This window comes from Oculina patagonica, chromosome 12, assembly GCF_052425735.1.
Source record: "Oculina patagonica isolate OP01 chromosome 12, crgOcupat, whole genome shotgun sequence".
NCBI classification, from domain to species: domain Eukaryota; kingdom Metazoa; phylum Cnidaria; class Anthozoa; order Scleractinia; family Oculinidae; genus Oculina; species Oculina patagonica.
The window spans coordinates 15877887-15897090 of record NC_135769.1 but is presented as its reverse complement, the minus strand read 5'-3'; the positions used below and the strand labels follow the sequence as shown (position 1 = coordinate 15897090).

General features: G+C 41.5%; 1 protein-coding gene across 1 annotated transcript in view; it reads right to left on the bottom strand.

The window, feature by feature from the left end:
* The window catches only part of LOC144632645 (polycystin-1-like), a 38237-nt gene that overhangs the window by 11101 nt on the left and 7932 nt on the right, over nucleotides 1-19204 (bottom strand). The window contains exons 7-19 of the mRNA XM_078491325.1: nucleotides 17929-18413; nucleotides 17235-17369; nucleotides 15922-16121; nucleotides 15048-15189; nucleotides 13024-13484; nucleotides 11763-11985; nucleotides 10852-11024; nucleotides 6185-10137; nucleotides 5470-5777; nucleotides 4712-5064; nucleotides 3250-3450; nucleotides 1306-1431; nucleotides 738-944 (exon numbers count right to left, since the gene is read on the bottom strand). Of these exons, the coding sequence (XP_078347451.1) occupies nucleotides 738-944; nucleotides 1306-1431; nucleotides 3250-3450; nucleotides 4712-5064; nucleotides 5470-5777; nucleotides 6185-10137; nucleotides 10852-11024; nucleotides 11763-11985; nucleotides 13024-13484; nucleotides 15048-15189; nucleotides 15922-16121; nucleotides 17235-17369; nucleotides 17929-18413 (6967 nt within the window). The remainder of the gene's footprint in view (nucleotides 1-737; nucleotides 945-1305; nucleotides 1432-3249; nucleotides 3451-4711; nucleotides 5065-5469; nucleotides 5778-6184; nucleotides 10138-10851; nucleotides 11025-11762; nucleotides 11986-13023; nucleotides 13485-15047; nucleotides 15190-15921; nucleotides 16122-17234; nucleotides 17370-17928; nucleotides 18414-19204) is intronic.

Sequence of the window (19204 nt, the reverse complement as noted above, 5' to 3'; positions counted from 1 at the left end):
AAATCTGATATTGATGTCTAATCAAATGACCAGTTACGAACGCGCGGAAAACTTTCATCTCTTAGCTGTTTTAAATTTACGCCTAAGGTATCTGTGCCCGATGTTGCTATCCTCTCTGAGCGATACTAAAAAAGTTAACCGCTTACTAAACATAAAATTCTGTGTTGGGCCAAAAGTCCCATTGGTGCCGTTGCTTAACCCAGCTTCTGCAGCATGAAGTGACTAGGAGTACGTCTAAGCCGCCTTGGATGGATGCAATTTTATTACAGGACTGCCTCTACCCCCCCCCCCCCTCCCTCCCCCGGCGCTGCATTTAATTCGCCAGTACCCAGGAAGCAACGCTATGAACCCCGCTAGGGCTCGAGCTCGGACCACTCGATCCGGAGCCCAACATCTGCGAGCTAATTATTTGGCCACTACGCTACCCGTGTAACCATAGTTAGTAGACTAACTATGGTTAAACGTAGAGCCCTTACGTATTAAATTTGAATCCAAGATCTTCGTCTGGTGATAGCTAAGGAAATACAGCAGCGTGCGTTGCGATCATTTCACTGAGCGATCTCAGCGGCAATCCATGAAGAACGGTTAAACTCGTAATAAACGTTGAAAGGTTGCGCCCCAGGAGAAAAGCGCAAGGATCGAAGACTAATAGTTTTCTTATCTCCTTTCCTCGCATTCGTTCCCAGCTCTCACTCGGTCAAGGTTCAAGGAGCCTGGTTAAAGGGCAATGTACTTACTGTTGCAGTGTAGTTATCACTTCTTGTTGTACTGTTAGTGCCGTTTCCAAGGTTTTCGTCTTCGATCAAATAGGACACGACCCTTAAGGTGTTACCCAGTGCTTCAGATACAATGTTTAGCGTCCCCCAGAGGTCCGTGGAGTCGGATATTGGAGACAGTTGTAGGATTAAGGCTACCATCTTGCTCAATGTCTTGTTTAGCTGCAACTGTAGTAAAAAACAACAGATTGACATTCGATATTGCAGGGAGTAATTTTTCTTGAACTAACCTATTCATTCACAATGTGAATGGATTAGGGAATTAGTCTTATTCCTGGACATTTTTCCCTTACCCGCAAAATTGCGCAATGTTAACTGCTTTATTATTCTCAGTTTTCATTAAAGCATGCGGCTGCCATGCATGTTTGTTTATACCCATCTCCGGCAGTTTGGTTGGTCGATCTTTTAAAAAAACTTTTTTAATGTTTTTTTCAAATGCTAACATTTTCGTGCATGTCAGTTTGGATTTAAAATTAATATAAAACAACAAGACTAACGGTTATCCTGGTCAGTAATTCTCGTTTCCTACCTGAGCCTCCACGTCACACTCATCAGGAATGGCAGCCAGCTTAGCAACAGAATTGGCAGTCTCACTCACGGTCTTTATGTCGTCCAGTGTCATTTCCGCCAATGCATAGCTCATATTTGTGCGGATCTTAAAAACAAAATGAAATAAAACAGTTGATACAGGATTAGTTGTGAAAGAAAAATATTGAACAGTGTTTTAGAGTGGTAAGAATTTTCCTCAGAATAATCTAATCTTCGTTAGAAAGTTTTTCCCTACCCTACCCTCCCCACGTACCGTATTTTCTCAATTAAACGCCCCCCGGCGTTTATATCAAACTTGACTTGGTGGACCCGGCGTTTATTTGAAGCCGGCGTTTAATCGGGGCCCGGCGTTTATTAACGAGGTGCAATTTCTGTCAATTTTTCAGATTGATTTATTACTTACCGAACTCCGAGATCCAGGGGCAGTTTGTCAATACGGGACAATTTTTCCCTTCGTTCTGCCCCGAAAACCTGTCCCTAGGTCTCCAAAAGTGATTATTACCTAAAGGTGCATTATTGCGGATTGAACACATTTATGTTGCAAACACGATTTGTGACAACAGAACATAAACGGTATATGAACAATAAAGGAGCAAGTAAAGGTTATTGGTACAAACTCCTGGAGGGATCCTCGCGATTTCAACGACTGTGAGCATTTACACAAGAAAGGAAATACGTCAGTCATGAAGACAGGAACGCAAACATTACCATGTTTTACTTTGTTGTACAGCGTCCATCCTAGCTATGTTACGCCAAACTTTAGTTGTTAGCTTGACCGCAAATAAACGCCAGGACCTCGAACAAACGCCCCCGGCGTTTATTTAAAAATTAGCAATTTTGACCCGGCATTTATACGAGGCCGGCGTTTAATCGGGGTCCGGCATTTAATCGAGAAAATACGGTAATCCTTCTTTTTTACATATATGACCCCCTTCTCCCCGAATATGATGAAAGAACACTTAAACTTATCAGGCTTAACTTTATAATATCAGATGGAATTGCAATTTTAAGTGATATGGATTTGATGATGATGATATTGAAAGTGCTATGGTAAGTGCTTTCTGGAAGAATTTTTGCGTTACTATAGATTTCGTCTTTACACACTTAAAGATAATTATTTAGATTGACCCTAACTGTGACCCTAACTGAAACCCAACTTTCCAGCGTTGGAGTAAATTTAAATATGATTTGCGATGAATAGACAAAAGGTGCTCTACCGACTGTACAGCAGGCAAATACTGGTTGACCGACACCAAATGCCGTATTATAAATTCACTGAAACCGTGTTCCTCATTATTGTAATTTGTCATTTCTCTCCTCATATAGAATAGGGGTCACCTCTGATCCTCTTCATAATGGAGGATTTATCTTCTTTATAAAGAAGAACAGTCTTTTGCTGCATTTTCTGCCTCCTTCCTGGAGTTGGATTTAAATAGCATCCTTACCTTCTAAGAAATTACCCTCCACGTAATTGCCTACGTAAGTGCTGTCTTTGGGTTACTGTCTCTGATTTCATTCTCGACATATGCTCTATTCATCGCTATCTCTATAACTGACTTGTTCGCTTACTATTGCTCGATACCTATCTTATCAGTCCTAATCTACTTGGTGTTTACTTATATCTACCTGCATGCAAGATTTTTCCTAAAATCAACTAGTTTTGATACACTCACGACTCTTACAACGACTACGCTAGAGACAAAATGAACTTAGCGTTGTAGGGAAGTTTCTGTAAGAGTAAATGTAAAGATCAGCGACTGCGGCACCAAAAAAACGTTGCCATTATAGAGTTGACGGCTAGTTGACGCTTTACTGTAGTAAATGATTCTACAGCAGTAGAATACAATCGCTGACAGCAACATGTTATCTTAAAATTTCGTAGCACTTAAGTTGTAAGACCTTTCGTGGTGTTAAAACTGCTCACCTTTCTGGACGCATATTTGAAACCCGTTACGTTGCCCGCGCGTTTTGACATGGCGTTTAACAGCAAGGAGACGGACAGTATGTATTGATTGGTAAACTGTGAGTATCCTTCCATCTCCAGGGTTCGCAGCGTGCTGTTTATGTCCATTTCCTCCAAGAGTTTTTCTATGATATAAGAATCGTCTTCTTGACTAGGTGAGCTCTGTGGGAAGGAACGGTGTTGATCGGATGTTTTAAGAAGGTGTTAACGACAGTTCTTAACACGCATGCCACACGAACAACGTTCAACGTTACAAGTAGGCTACACCATAAAAATTTGGGCAAAAGTGTTGCAGATTCTTTAAAGAGATTAAAAACCGTGCAACATTGTTCCCGGCAAATTTATAGTAAAAAAAGGTCTAACGCGTCTAACACGATCTGACCTTGCCTTAAAAAATCGCCGTCTGAGCCTAATTTATTATTTCCAAACTTGGTCAACTTGAAACTTCATTTGGACAGGCTTTAAAACCAAATGTAAGGTCTAAAAAATGGATGAAACAATAGAAAAAACAAACAAACAGAATGTCAGGAAGTCACAGAAGCCAGAAGAACGAATTATCAAAATTGGTTACGTTTAGGTCAAGGAAATAATGAATAACTTTACTTTGAGTATAAGAGCTTTACAACAACAACAACAACAACAACAACAACTCTCTCTCTGGTCTCTAACACTGAAAATTCTTTTTTGTTGATCAGTTCGCTGAGTTTTAAAAAGATTAAATAAAATAGCGTTGACTAGCTTCGTTGCTATAACTACGCAAGTAAGAAAATCTGGTACTTACAGTAAGAGGTTGTGACACTTGTCAAAAATGTTTTACAAATCATCACAATAATTACCATAAAAGCTATATTAAGCTCCCCCGGATGAGGAGGGGGTGGGGAGCTTTTTTCTTTTTAAGACCTTTTGAGGGGTGTGGAGCTTATTAGGGACGGAGTGTTATTTCCAATCTTTTTATCAGAAATGGTACATATGAAAGAAGAAAAATGGACTTTTAAATGTTTTGGTGCTGTTTGGTAACACATTACTTTTTTTTTACAAATTAGCAACTATAATATGTAAACGAGGTACCTATAGCGCAAAGTTACCTGCTAGCTGTCTTGTTTCTAATTTGTCATGATTTACCATCTAGCGAAGAAGGACTTAAAGAAAGGGGGGTAAAAAATTGAACTTACAGACATAGGCTAATTACAGAGAGGGGGGCTTTAAAAGAACGAAAGTGAGAGGGGGGATTAAAAGAGCTGCTACGGTATTTCACCCAACATTCTTTGTAACAGTATCTTTGGGTGGGATATCACTTGTACTCCTCCAGTTTTCTCTAAGCATATTGAAAGATTTTGGGATGATTTCAGGAGTAATCAGTACAGTTACCAATCCGTTATTACTATTATTTCGTTTTTCCAACATAGTTGCTGTTCAGTCGTACCTTGTACTCAAACCTGAATTCTGCTTTAGTCGCAATCCTGTCCGAGACAACTGCCTTCATGTAAAGCGTGTGATTATATCCCTCTAGTCCAGGAGGCAAGCGAATGTTCCTGATAGTAGAGTGCCTAGTGAACTGAATCAAGTACTCCGTACCATTGGGCGAGGTCTTGTAGAAGTAGTCGTAAATTAAATCGGAGGATCCTGAACTGCTTGTCCAGCCGTCACAAACTAAAGTGTTCAGCACTTCATGACCGTCGCCATCTCCTTTAATTACATGACACTCTCCACCTACGGGCGGGGAGGCTGTGTCGAAGATGTACTCAGCAATACCAGTGGCTCCATTACCAAAGCGTCCTAATACAAATAAATAGAATAATAATAAGTTTAAAACCTATAATAAGCCTTACAAATACCGTGGTCTTAATCAGGCATGGTTTAAACATTGAACATACAAATCGGGGTTGACTCTGATTAAGAATTTTAAAAGTAAACCGTTTCGGTCACTACGGTATTGGTCACTGTCCTTCATTAGTTAAAATGCGGGCAAGACTGCGGTGAACGTTAAAAAAATAAGCTCAAGTTATGTTCACCACAGTCTTGTCCGAATTTTAACTGGTGTCGGACACCGAAGTGACCAACACGTTTCACTTTTAAAATTCTTTATTAGTGTCAAACCCGATTTGTATGTTCAAGTTTTACTATGCCCTCTCTTTATTTTCAAGTTTGGGGCTCGCAGTTTAGCGCCCCTTGAAAACTAACCCTTTACTCTGGCGGCATATGACGTTCCACTTTGGAGGCTGTTGGCATTCAGAATCAGGAACTCGGAATCGATGCCTGCCCGCGTCATGGAAGTGAGATCTGTTACTTCTGACCAGGTTTCCACGTTGTAGGTCTCGTTTTTCACCACATTTTGTGCACTTTTATTCGTGACTCCACCAGTTATTACCCACAAACTCCAGGAAATGGTCAAATTGTTGATCATTTCTTGATTACAGCCACGGCATACACCCGCCAGCGAAAGCTTGGCAAACGGGTTCACTTTTCCTGGATGTTGCTCGTACGGTCTCCTGCGGCAGAAAGTAAAGAATAGTCGTCTTAGCCTAGTGGCTCATCAGACAAGAATAGGAGGAGTATTTATACTACTTTCAATGGGATGCTAGTATCGCAAGTTACCTCTCCCCCTCCCCCGGCCAAAAAAATGCTGGTAACCAATATACAGAGTGTTTCCAAAGAACAGAAAACAGCAGCCACAACCACGGCAAGCGCTCTTACCCAGATCGCTTGATCCGGAACCCAACGCGCTAACTAGAAGGCTGCCGCGCCTTCTGAATGTTCAATAAAACTGCAGACAAATTTGGTCGAAAAATGCCAGTTAATTGACGTTTTGATGCAAATATATTTTCATCAAATTCACCTCAGCTTAAATCGCACTGTCATTCGTGTGTAACTACAGTATAATAACTAAATTACTTACTTTATAACCATTGTTGGTGGATCCTCATATGTCAGGGTGATACGAACGAAAAACTCAGCCTTTCGAGAGTCCTTTGTGATTATAATTTTGAATATGTAAGTAGTATTAACAAGCAGAAAATTTGGCTCGATCTCGACCACTTCTGTATGAACCAACAAGCGGCTAGTTCCATTCCTAAAGCACCCACCACCATCAGGGGCATGAGTGCCATTTGGATATTTTTCCGGGACAGAGGGAAATTCATAGACTTCATCTGCTGTCTTACAGTACCAAAAGTACTCAAGACCTTGTTTGTCCTCTAATCCATAGTCAGGATCGTGTGACGGTGAAGCGTCAAGAGTTACTTTCTTGTACACTGACTGAATCCAGGCGTTACCTCCGATGATTGCTGCAACTAGAGGTGATGGCATGATTTCCACATATGCAACCATGTAATTGTAAACAAGAGGTAGTCCGACCATACTCACATTGAGGCGGACCCTGAACATTCCGTACGGCAACGTTCGCTGTGGGATAACCAACACTGGCAGAGTTTTGTCAAAACGATCCGTTTGGAGGATGGTGCCATTGTCAGCCGCATTGGAGATCTTGACGAGATCCCACTGAAATGCTGTCTCCCTCGACGCCAAACAGTCGATGGTACATCGGGATTTGATCGATATGTAGTTGGCTCGGTAGTACCTCGTGCGAGTGTTGAACGTGCGTCCAGCATCAGGTATTCGCACAATGGGGAAATCGCAAGGAAGACTTAGGATAATCGCCCAGCCGGGAATAGTGATTCTAGACACGGAATTCAGAGCTATAAGCCTGACAGCATAATTCCGTATATTCCAGTATTCAAACTTGATGGTGAAGTTCAGTGAAGGTAAGACAGTGATGCTGTCTGTTACATTGAGTTCGTTATCACAACTCACATTGTCAAATCCTTTGTACAGAATCCTGGTATTATTTCCCAAGTCGACTAGGAAGCAGGAATCAGAGCCTCGTTGTCCGATTGTAATAAATAATGTTGTGTTGTACTCAATCACTGTTGGACTGTCGTTTTCAAACGTAACATTCAATATACTCTGCATCATCCTGACCACACGACTCACGGTCATACTGTTGATGGAATTCTTCGCCCAGAGAGTGACGTTGAAACGCTGTGGGGTGGAAAAACGATGTAAAACACTTGTATTCTTCGTTTCAATGGACGGCGTTCCATCTCCAAAATTCCATGTATAAGTCACTGCTGTTCCATCGGAAATGTTCGCTACAAACAAAACTTCGTACTCCACGGGAAAATCTGTGTTGTTTGGTCCTCTCCCCGGGGCGCCATACCCACCATCTCCACCCGTGTGGTAGCTCAAAAGGCGCAGAGCTTTTATACTTCGTTGGACGTCTACCCAATCTGTTAGATTCACTGAGTTGATGTCGTTCTTCATGGTCATGTTGACTTTGATTATCCCAGGGGTTGTGTAGGAGGTGGAGGAGATATCTATAGTCTGTACCCCACCGAGAGGTATGTTTGTTCTCGTCTGACCGTCGCCAAAGTCAATGTCAATAGTGGCGTTTGTAGGTGGATGAGTGCCCGATTTTACTGATACTGTAAACGTCACAATACCCGGTGGAATTTCCTGTGGACTGTTCGACGTGATCTCAATGTCCTTTACAATATACTGTACATATATGTATTTGGTGACTGTCAGTGTGCTGACGGGGTTTGAAGCCGTGATGCTCAGTAAGTAAGCGCCATGGTCCGTGTATGAATGTGCCCGATAATCACCATCAAACCTCAAGGAATCACCAGAAAACAACGACGTCGATGTTTGTCCATCGTTGAAGTCCCAATCCACTGTTATATTAGTTCCGGTATCGATCGAGATCCAGCTCTCCGTGGTTTGGTTCACAGAAATAAACGTGTCGGCATTAAGCAAACGAAGGTTTGTAACTACCTTATCCACCTTGATTTCACGTGTGAATATCTGAAGCGGTGTTACTAAATTCACAACTTTCACCGTCAAAAGGTAGATGCCAACGTCTGAAAAATTTAACCGACTTATGGGGAAAGTTTGAGACTTAACATCTGTATCAATAGATAGCTGCAAGGTGAAGACATTGGTGAACACATTTTGCAGCGTGATCTCAAAATGCATGCTAGTACCAGTTGTTACGCTAATAAGTAAGTCGAAATCTTCATCGACGGATTGGTTAGCAGGACACGTGACAATAACACCTGTAATCGGTTCCTGCACAATAGCTTCATCTATAACACTTGTGTTATACAAGCGGTTGCTGCAATTAGCGAACACCGTGAAATTTCCGGTAGCCAAATACGTGTTCTCCACTGGCAGTGTTAAGTTCCAGAAATGGCTTCTGTTCGTTTGACCATCAGCGCCGAACACCCAGTCGCACCAAAAATCGTTGCCGCCCGTTATGCTCAACATGCAAGAAGTTGGCGTGGTCAGGTTGACAGGAGAACATGTTATCTGAAAACCAGTCAATGGATAAACAGGCTTGTGGACGACTATACGTGGCGTGCAGTTACTCTTGCTGACAATGTTAACGAATGTCATGTTTGCAAGGTACACACCGTGCGTGGAGTAATTGTGTGACACAGCTAGCGTGTACCTGAGACTGCAATTGGCACAACTTGAAAACTGGATTGGTGTACCAAAGGTTGACGAACCGTCAGCGAAATCCACCAAGGCCCTCGCCTTACTTCCTTGTGGAAAAATTGCGTTTAGTTGGATAGTTTCGTTCACTTCGATATCGCGAGCGGCGTGGATGACTCTACAGGAAAGATTCGCAATGGGAGCTACAACTTCTGCTACGCCTGTTATAGTCTTAATGGATACAAAGTTATAGGCTGTCACGGTCACGTTATAGTTGCCCTCTTCAGCGTACCGGTGCAAGTAGGAACCGACAAAAATCTCGAGGTTTACAAACGAGCCATTGATGAAATTACCGTCCCCAAAGGATATATTGTAAGTGACATTTGTTCCTCTCTCAACAACCCAACTTATCTCCGTGTCATTGCCGAGCGCCGTTGGAGTAATGTTAAACATGTAAATATCTTCTATGGGGTTCAAAATTGCCACTTGACACTTGTGCATAGATGACGATAGGAGATTGGAAGCTGTCAAAAGTAAAGTGACCTGACCTTCTTTGTTAAATAACATTGGTAGAGTTTTATAAGAGATGTTTGCCCAGGTGTAAAAGAATTCTGTCAGGGTCTGGTTGTCTTGAACGAAGGAGGCGAACTCGTTGACAAGACGAATTCCATACGTGACGTTATGCCCGGGATGCGTGGGTACTGTTATGTTAAATGATTGATTCGTGGCAACAAAGTCGGGCACTATCCAGGTGATATTTTTAATGCTAACAGTCACTGTGATGTCAAACTCAGTGACTTGTGTTCCGACAGTCCCTGATTGATTCCAGTGCCCAACAGGAAAATTCCGCAAAGCAACCGCCATATGAGCTGCAGGAACGTAAATCACTACGAGATCAAAACGGTACTGTGTTTCCACGAGGCCTTGGTTTCCATCCCCCGGCAGAATGTCTCCAACATCAAGGTGTCCACCGTAGAAAACAAAAGCATTTCCCTCTGTATCTGTCGAGATTATTTGGGCACCGTTGTTCTCAACAGCGCCAATCGCCAATATATCAGATGTTCGCAGCTTGAAATTTGGGTCACTAATAGCAGTGATGTGAAACCCTTCAGGTAAGTATAGCAGAGAGCTATAGACGACTTCATACTTCGTGGCCAATGTGGAATTAAAGGTTACACCTCCCGGACACACCAGCAGTCCCAGCTGACAGTCGATACTCTCACCACAGAACAGGTCGGTAGTTGAGGGGCAGCTGTAGCCAATTTTGTCAAGAGAGCATTGCGTGATGTCGGTTACACAACTACCATTCTTGTAACAGTATTTGGTGTGCGAAGGAAGAAGACAAACAGGACGAAGTATCTACAAGTCAAATGAAAGAACATTACTTAAAAGCCTTACACAAGGCTGGGCTTTCTGCTGTAAAATGAATCAATATTTTGGTGGATTCACAACACTCCCTTGGTAAAGAGTTTGCAACATATTTTATTACAAGAAATTTTGCAATATTTTTCGGCACTAAGGGCGCTTTCTTTTGGAATATTCTGGAATAAGAATATATATTCTGAAATATATTTCGGCTATTGTGCTCCTGTGAGCAGAATAGCCGATATGGAAATCCAAGTATTCCGGAATGAGACGAGCAGCCAAACAAACACTTACTTGCATTAGGAGAGTTCAGGGACTGAACTTGCAGTCAGCAAGAGCGAATTCAAAGGAAAACAAATCAAAGTAACAATCATCTGAGTCAAAAAGCATGTTTAACACTTCGACGGCATTTACCTACAGGCGAAATAGCGAGCATCGTTACTGACAAAACGAAGGTCGACGTACTACCAGCACGTGGGCTCCTTGCTCAAAATAATACGTCCACCTCGTCCTTTTCTGGCCAGGAAAAAGTCGGTCATTTTCTCGTTTAAGAACCTCTATAAATCGCTGCCCCTGTTAATACTACCATATTTTTGGTCGGGTTACCCTGTAACTTCAAAAAGCGTTATGCTTTTACAACAACTTGTGCACCAGTGCCGTATCTCGACACCCAGTGTAAACCCAGTTTTATTTGCATGCAAAACGTACCTGGAATTTAATGTATCCAGCCCGAGTGGTGTTGGATTTGAGTGCCATTAGTAGTCCATACTGTCCAAAGTAATAATTTGGTAAAATGATGGTTTTGTTTGTATCTATTAAATTCATTTTAGCTTCACTTGAAGAAAGTGGCGTTCTGAAACCGACCATTTGAGGAGTCGAGTCTACAAAAAGCAAAACAAAGATTCCAACATGAAATTCATGCTCGCGGTTTCCTTGTGACAAGTTAAAGGAACTATATATGTCAATACTTTAAGTTAATTTTTCTGATGTACAACATTTACTTTCAAATTGAACGAAACCTCAAAAGAACGGTTTGCAAGGTAGAAAAACACCAAAAAGTGTGAAAATAAACATGGAAGGAAGGAAGGAAGGAAGGAAGGAAGGAAGGAAGGAAGGAAGGAACGAAGGAAGGAAGGAAGGAAGGAAGGAAGGAAGGAAGGAAGGAAGGAAGGAAGGAAGGAAGGAAGGAAGGAAGGAAGGAAGGAAGGAAGGAAGAAAAACGACTGAAAAATGAGTAAATTAACGGTAACATTTAAGGAGGGTCACAACGGTTTCCAACACTTTCCAGCTCTTATACTTTGATCTGTCAGAAACCGGGAATTTTTTTTTTAACTTTGCAAAAAATTGCATCTTTACATGCAGATCATTATTCAATAATAAAAAAGGGGGGCCACCGGACTCGTTTTTGAGTTATAAGCGCTTAAAGGGAAAAATAAGGGTGTTTTTAAGAGATTATATTGTTGCTATGGTAACCAGTGACGTCACGAAAATGACGCCAACTTGTTCAGCGATGATTGGATATCTGTTTGACATTATTATTGTAGCAGCAACTGACCTATCAAAGTATAAGAGCTAAAATGTGCTGTAAATGTTGTGAGCCTCCTTAATATTTTAGTTACCTTCCATAGTTCCATTAATGATTTCGCCGAGTGGAGTTACAAATCGTATGTCCATATCTGATCCAGTTGTTACTTTCAGACTACATTCAAAGCTCGACCACGCCTCCACGACGCTTGGGCATTTAAAGCGCAATCCGGTGATAGGAACATATGTTTCAATGGATTTCATGTCGAAGATTGTTTGACATCGTCCAAAATAGCCAACGGTAGTTTCTGAATAAACCTGTGGTTATGAAAAAGAAATCAGATCTTGAAAAATGTTCTATGTAAACTTTTGGAATGTAGATTACTGGGATCACACCAAGAAAATCAGATAAGAATGCAGTAACAAACTCTTATGGTACTTTCGGTAAAGCGCCAAACATCTAGTTATGATTGTATAAAATAATTCTGGATTAGGAAAGGTGTAAATATACACTTTCCACTCTTGACTTATTCTTATTTCATTCACCTGCCAGTTCAGTTAGCTACGCCGCTTTGTTCCTAGCCATTTATTAGTCTCAGTTCCCCCACTCAAACCCTCCACACTGTAACAGTCGTTGTTTATGCTAGTGGAAAAAACAATCTGCGAGAACATTTGTAACGTTCTAATGGGTTTTAGCATAACCCAGCTGCCGTATATTGCAAATCGCGCAATTTGATTGGCTACACAGGTGCCTTCTATGTGTGTGGTTATGCTAACGATCGTTAGACGGCTCTTGGTGCGCGCGCTCAGTTTTTTGCGGAATTTTATCAACAAAACATTCAAAAAATCAACTCTAGCTCTATTTTGTGTTTAATAGATCGGCGGCTGGGTTATGCTAAAATAATTAGACGGCTCGCTCTCGGTTTCTGCCGGCTTTTGATAGTTGACTCGGGGCTTCGCCCCTCGCCAACTATCAGCCGGTAGAAACCTTGAGCTTGTCGTCTAATTGTTAAATAATCTGTCTATAAGCCTACAGATGGTTAAGCAGTCGCCTAACTTCCGTTTTCAAAGCTTAAAGTGACAAGGAGAATTACTACATCCCCTGGATGGGATGCTTAATTCCTCACAGGGTACATCTCTCGCCACCAACGCTTTGTCAGGTTGCTTTAACAGTTCCCGCTGCCATTGATGGCTGTTTCGAGAGAGCGGTGTGAGATAAAGTGTCTTGTTTGAGAAGACAACACAAGGACCCCGGCTAGGGCTCGATCACGGACCTATTGATCCGAAATCTAGCCGCTGTGTCACACCCATGCCGGAATAGGAACTCATGAATAGACTACAACCGCGACTAAGTACCTCGTGTGTTCCCAGACTGGTGAACATGTAGTAATAAGTTGAGTTCTTGGATTTGATCACTGTTCCATCCCCAAAGTCAAAAGTGATTTCCGCACCACTGTACTCTGGCGACGTAACAATCTGAATTATCGTGAAGGCCTCTGAGACATTGCTAACGGACACAGTGAAGGGAAAGTTAAATTGTCCAGGCGCTTCATAAACGCTGAAATATAAATGACTCCCGCATTTGAGCGCCTTGTCCCCTGAACACGGATAGTAACAGGAAGCATCGCCTGCCCTCTTACTGACATCAGGTGAAGTGTTGGAACAGTAGCACTGAAAGCTTGATGTGATACCAGCGTACTTCATACTGGCTTGGCCACACACTGTGACACAGAGCTCTGGAGTCACTTCTTCTGCGGTGAAGTCGCTGAATAATACCATGTCACTGGGCGAGGAGAAGCAGCCCAAGTAATTCACAGCTGCATGTCAAAAGAGAAGAAATTGATATTTTTCATCTTTCATCTTATTTATTTACTCTGAGAGTACTACGTGACTGCGTGATGCAGTTGAATGTGTGTGTTCATTGACATAATGTGATTTGCGCGATGCAGTCGTTGTGTCACCCACAAATGACCACTGCTCACCATTAGAGTTCTCAGTAGCTCAGTGGTTAGAGCGTCCGACTAGTGTACGGTACGGAAGGTCGTGGGTTCGAGTCCCATCTGTGAACTCAGAATTTTTTTCTGAGTTCTTTCTCTCCACACATCTATCCATTATTATTTGGTTTTCAATCGAGCGTCGAAATTAATTCGCATTCACTTTGGCAGGTGATTACTTTGGTTTTGGTTTTAGAACGGTCAATTAAAAACTGCTATATTGCCAGAAAGCCGTTTTTTGACTTATTCCAGACCTTAAAAAACATTATCTTTATGGAATTTTTTCTTTATGGAAATCTTTATCGAGTCAGTGCTTCGTTTTGAAAATTAATGGTGGATTTCCACTGACGCGTAAATTTTTACGTGCGTGAAAAAAATTAGAGACAATGTATGAACGGCCTGCGTAAACGTGTACGAAGGCCGTTCATACATTGTCTCTAATTTTTTTACGCACGTAAAAAATTACGCGTCAGTGGAAATCCACCTTAAAGCATTCTCCTGGAAGAATGCGTTTCCGAACTTAGTGTGAAAAACTGAGATCTCTTACGAAAATGAAAGCTGACGAATCTACTTTACTTCTTGTACACTTTCATGGTCGCGACAGACATAAATTTTCAAAATTTTCTGACTTTTCCCCCAAAAAATAAAGTTTTCCTGACCAAATAAATTCAAAATTCATACATAGTAACTGCCTTCAGCCGACGCATACAAGAAACAAAAAATCACATCTATGAGATCACATTGCCGTGAAATGTTTCTTCCACCCATCAATTGTATGAAATAAGCAGTGTTATATATTCCAATTTTCCCTGACTTTTCTTCAAAATGTCAATTTTCCCTGCCTCAAAATAAAATTCCCTGACTTTTTCTTGACCTGTGTCAAGCCCATCAGGTCCGGTTTCTGTAGCATGAAGTGACAAGGAGTACAGTCAACTCCATTTCTAAGACGGACACCGTCGGGACCGGCTACAACTGTCCGTCTTAGAGAGGTGTCCGTCTTATAGGGAGTTTAGTTGCAGTAAAATGACTGAAAAGCGGCAGGGATGGGACCAACAGCAGGTGTCCGTCTTAGAGAGGTGTCCGTCTTATAGAGGTGTCCGTTAAGAGAGAGTTGACTGTATTTCTATTGGACAGTGATATTACATAAAACGAGATTCTGCTATCAATGTGAACTAAAATACCTGATTTAACTGAACTGACTGCAGTTTATTATCTGCATGAGTTGTTCGCCAGCTACTCACAGCTATGTTTCTTTTCTTTAATTTTTAACAACATACGCTAATGTGCAAACAGTAAATGGTTCAGTTCTAAATGGCAGGCTCAAGACATTGCCTCCCACCAAACTTTACAAACCTTATCTGCGGAGTACAAAAAAAGAAATCATACCGTTTCTGCTGGCAAGCACGTCGATTCTCATACCGATTGCATTATTCCATTGGGTAGGATAGAACCGTAACACCCGGGCCGTCAGTTCAGGGCACAGTGAGTTAGATACTATAGTTTCACCATCATGATTACCAGTGAAATGCTGTAGTGGAGAGAAAAGAGACACACTTCTGTAAAAAAATCAATCAGTCAGAACTTTAATGCATTAGCCCCTAGCTGCGACGATGATGATAACGAATTTAAGCAACCACGTTGGTTGCGTACGCGCTATCGTCTTCTAAGGACTCAAATTAGAATACAGTAAAAACCCGCGAGTAAGAACCTAATTTTTCTGGTTAACCTAAACAGGTTCTTCCTAATTGGAAGTTAAGACAAATTTAGGCTATTTAGACTCTTAAGAGGTTTTTTCTAAAGAAACATTTACATTGTTGCAAATAGAACTTTTAGTGGTATTCGGCCTACAAACTTATTTTCCCTAAAGTAAACATTTTAAAAAGGGGGTTCTTATTTGCAAATTTTAGCCTAACAGGTTGTTAAATGTTAGGTTCTTACTCGCGGGTTTTTACTGTATATGTTTTACGTACAATAACATCTCCCGATTTAATTTTGTATCTAAATCTACTCTTCAGTCTCGCAACATTAAATCGAAAAGTGAAAAATTCACCGACGCAGAAGAAGCCTTTCAATCGGTTTGGGCTTTTGTTTTCCTGGCTAGTGATGATTTCGTCGCCGTAGGATAGTGTTATAAAAAGAGATGATGATGATGATGATGATGATGATGATGATGATGATGATGATGATGATGGTGTCACTGTGGTGGTAATGATGATGACGATGACAAGTACAACGTAAATTAAACTTATAAACCTACTACCTTGACGCTACCATTGACAGTGTAGTCAGACCAGAAGCTGCCACAGAGACTGTAAGAGAGTGTGTATTCCGTAATCCACTCTGAACAGCCGCATTCTGCCGCATCCCTCCCTTGAGTCATGATTGCACTGATGTTTCTTATTTGAAGTAAATCGACTTGAAGATATTCCGACGTTGTCTGTGCACTGGGGATCCACGCTCCTGCACGAAGGCACAGATGTATCGTCAATAATCGAAGACAGTATTGTTAAAAGGGATGAAGAGGACACTTATTACATGCTAATTTCCAATCCAACTGATGGCTGTAAACAAGATTAGAATGTCCTTTTTTGCCTCAGTCTCGGGGGTGGAAGAGGAATTATCGGAACTGACTTATTCATTATTCCTTCACATTTTTCACGACTTATTCACTAATTATTTTTAGACTTTCTTGTTATTCATTATTCCCTATTGCCTAAATTAAGTGACCGTTCATTTTGTATTGGATGGGGGTGGAATTTGATCGACAGTACCTGAAAAATACATTTTCCCTCCTTCGTCATCAGATATTTTCACCCTGCCCCCCTTCGTAATCCTATTTTTTTTTATATGACTTCCCCCCCCCCCTCCAAGAAAAAAATTGACAACGTATCAAGCTAAATTTCGAATATCAGACAAAATTGCAGTTTAAAGTGATAACCAAAATACTGTAGTGTATTGATGGGACGTGGTTGTTACTGCGTCGATAACTGTGGGTCAGCTTTGTTTGCAATCAGATAGTTGGTGGGATCGACCTGATGCTGCTTGGTACATAACAAAGTAGGGGGGGTCCGGGGGTTGCCCCCCCGGGAAAATTTTCATTTTTTGAACCCCAGAATCGCTATTTTAGGCATTCTGGTAGAAGTTTTGCACTATTTTAAATGCCATCATACAACACTTAAAGGTAATAATTTTGAGTGTCCCACCATCTTTGGCCTGAAGATAAAAAGATAATGTTTGAGCACGGTGAATAACCACTATTCATTATTCCTTTACTGGAAATGACTTATTCATTATTCCAAGCATTGAACTCAGTCAGTGAAACTTTGACTTGAGGAAAACTAATAAACAATCAGTAAATGATTTAAACTATCTAAGATTTAAGGTGACCACACCTTTGTGTCTTCGTTAATTAATTTTAAACATTACTAGCGGTTTTGGAGGTTGTTCTTGTCGTTGACGTTTTGCTTCTTTTTTTTTTTTTTGGAGGGGGGGGGGGGGGCACTAAGACAACCTTACAACACTTGCATTCATTATTTGTGTTGCACCTTACGGATACACCACACGAGATCCTACCTAAAGTAGAACCGACTTCTTTTACTCGTGCCCTTCCTCGTTGAGGGCCTGATTGATCGTCGAGGCTGGATGAAGCAGCGAATGCATCATCGGGAACAATTCCTGTAATGACACCAAACGATTCTGGAGCTGTATCTGAAACAAATAACAAATAATTTGATGGTATTGTGAGTTATATCTGTACGGTGTACGGGTATTTTATCCTAAGTGACAAGCCCAGCAAATAAAATCGTAATAACTGCTGATCCAAACAGCCGCTGATGTACTCTTCCGATAAGCATGCCGTGACAACAAAGCAGGAGGAATTTGTCAGTTGAAATCTCGCTTCCCTGGGGTAATCTCGCTACCCTATGGAAATCGCGCTTCCCTAGGAAAATCACGCTACCCTAGGGAAATCTCGCTACCCTAGGGTAATCTCGCTACCCCAGGAAAATCTCGCTCGCTACCCTAACATCGATGTAAGTTGAAATTTCCCAAAACTTTTACGTGCTTCAATTCCAATTTGCCTCACCCTGAGGCAGGCACAACATGTCATAATCCACAGCCTGGGAGCAACCAATTTAGTGAGTTCCCCCCCCTCCCCTCCCCTCCCCTCCCCTCCCTCCCCTCCTATCCCCCTACAGCATACCATTGATAGATGCATAATTATCAGTATTTGGCGTGGAAGCATCGGAGAAGATTAAAAAACTCTCACCTGAAACAAGATCTGTGCACTTTCCAATCCTCTGTATCTGCGATGGATTCAGCTTCATTTCATACACAACCACGTGGCTCATGTAGACGGCAGCGTTCGTGGGTCCTTGACCAATGGTTAGTGGAACGTCCTCAGTAACTGGTGACACAGAAGAGTCCGGGCCACCCTTTACCGAAAGTACAAAGTCCACTACGGCGACCATACCCTCACTTTCTGCCCACGTAAACGTCACGTGATGCCACTGATGCAGCGTGACGTCAAAGCTAACCGACAAGGGATTCGACGTGATGAAAAAGCGAGCTGATATCAGGTTAGACTTGGCAGTTATTGAGATGTCTGTTTGGACCATGGCGGAGTATAGCAGCTGCTGAGAGTCAGCTATATCATCAGTGAGCTTGAACCAAAAGGCCACAGTCAGACCGTCACTGCAAAGTAGAATGTTGCCGATACATGACGTCGATAAGTCTTGTACCAAGGTCACGGGTCTGAGAAGACAAAAGACAAACATTGTGAATCATAAATTATTTTGCATCTTGCACCTGACTGAGATTGTGACGATAATGACGATTTACCAAACTCAGCATGATCCCCAGGAATGCGAGAACTGTCATTTCAGAAAGCTGAGTATAAGCGATCAGTTATGTTTAAAGGGACTACGTCACGGGGATTTCGCAGATTTTTGGCTGAGCTGTTCTGAAACTAGTGGTAGGCAACTAAACTCATGAAAAACATTATCTTTGAATATCTAAAGGAAGTTATAACCTTAATTTGCGAATAAAATCAATCTGAGGCTATAAATATCAGTTTTTTGAAGACGCGCAGATACAACTTGAAAAGTTCAGCTTCAATTTTTCAAATTGCAATCCATTTCCATCCTAGCCATCCGCTGCCAAAGACGCTTGTTAACAGTTTCAGTTCGCTAATATGGCAATTTGTAATAAAAATGGGCCATTATTTTTAGGTTTCCTACGACACAAATATAAATTTTGGCTGTTCAAAAATCTGAAGAACTCCTGGGGTTTTTGGAATAAATAGTTTTCAAGGGGCAGTTTTCCAAGACTGCAAGCTTAATAGTTAATTGATAAACAACTTTTGAAGGTCATGAGGTAGGAGAAAGGCAGTCCCCACTACTTTTCTAGTTAGAAAAAAACTCTGACTAGATTTTATTTTTGCTTATTTTCAGCTGGTCGTAATAACAGAAGACTTGCAAAAACAGCGGACCTTAATCACAAAATATTTGCTAATTGGAAAATCCACTGAAGTGCAAATGCAATCG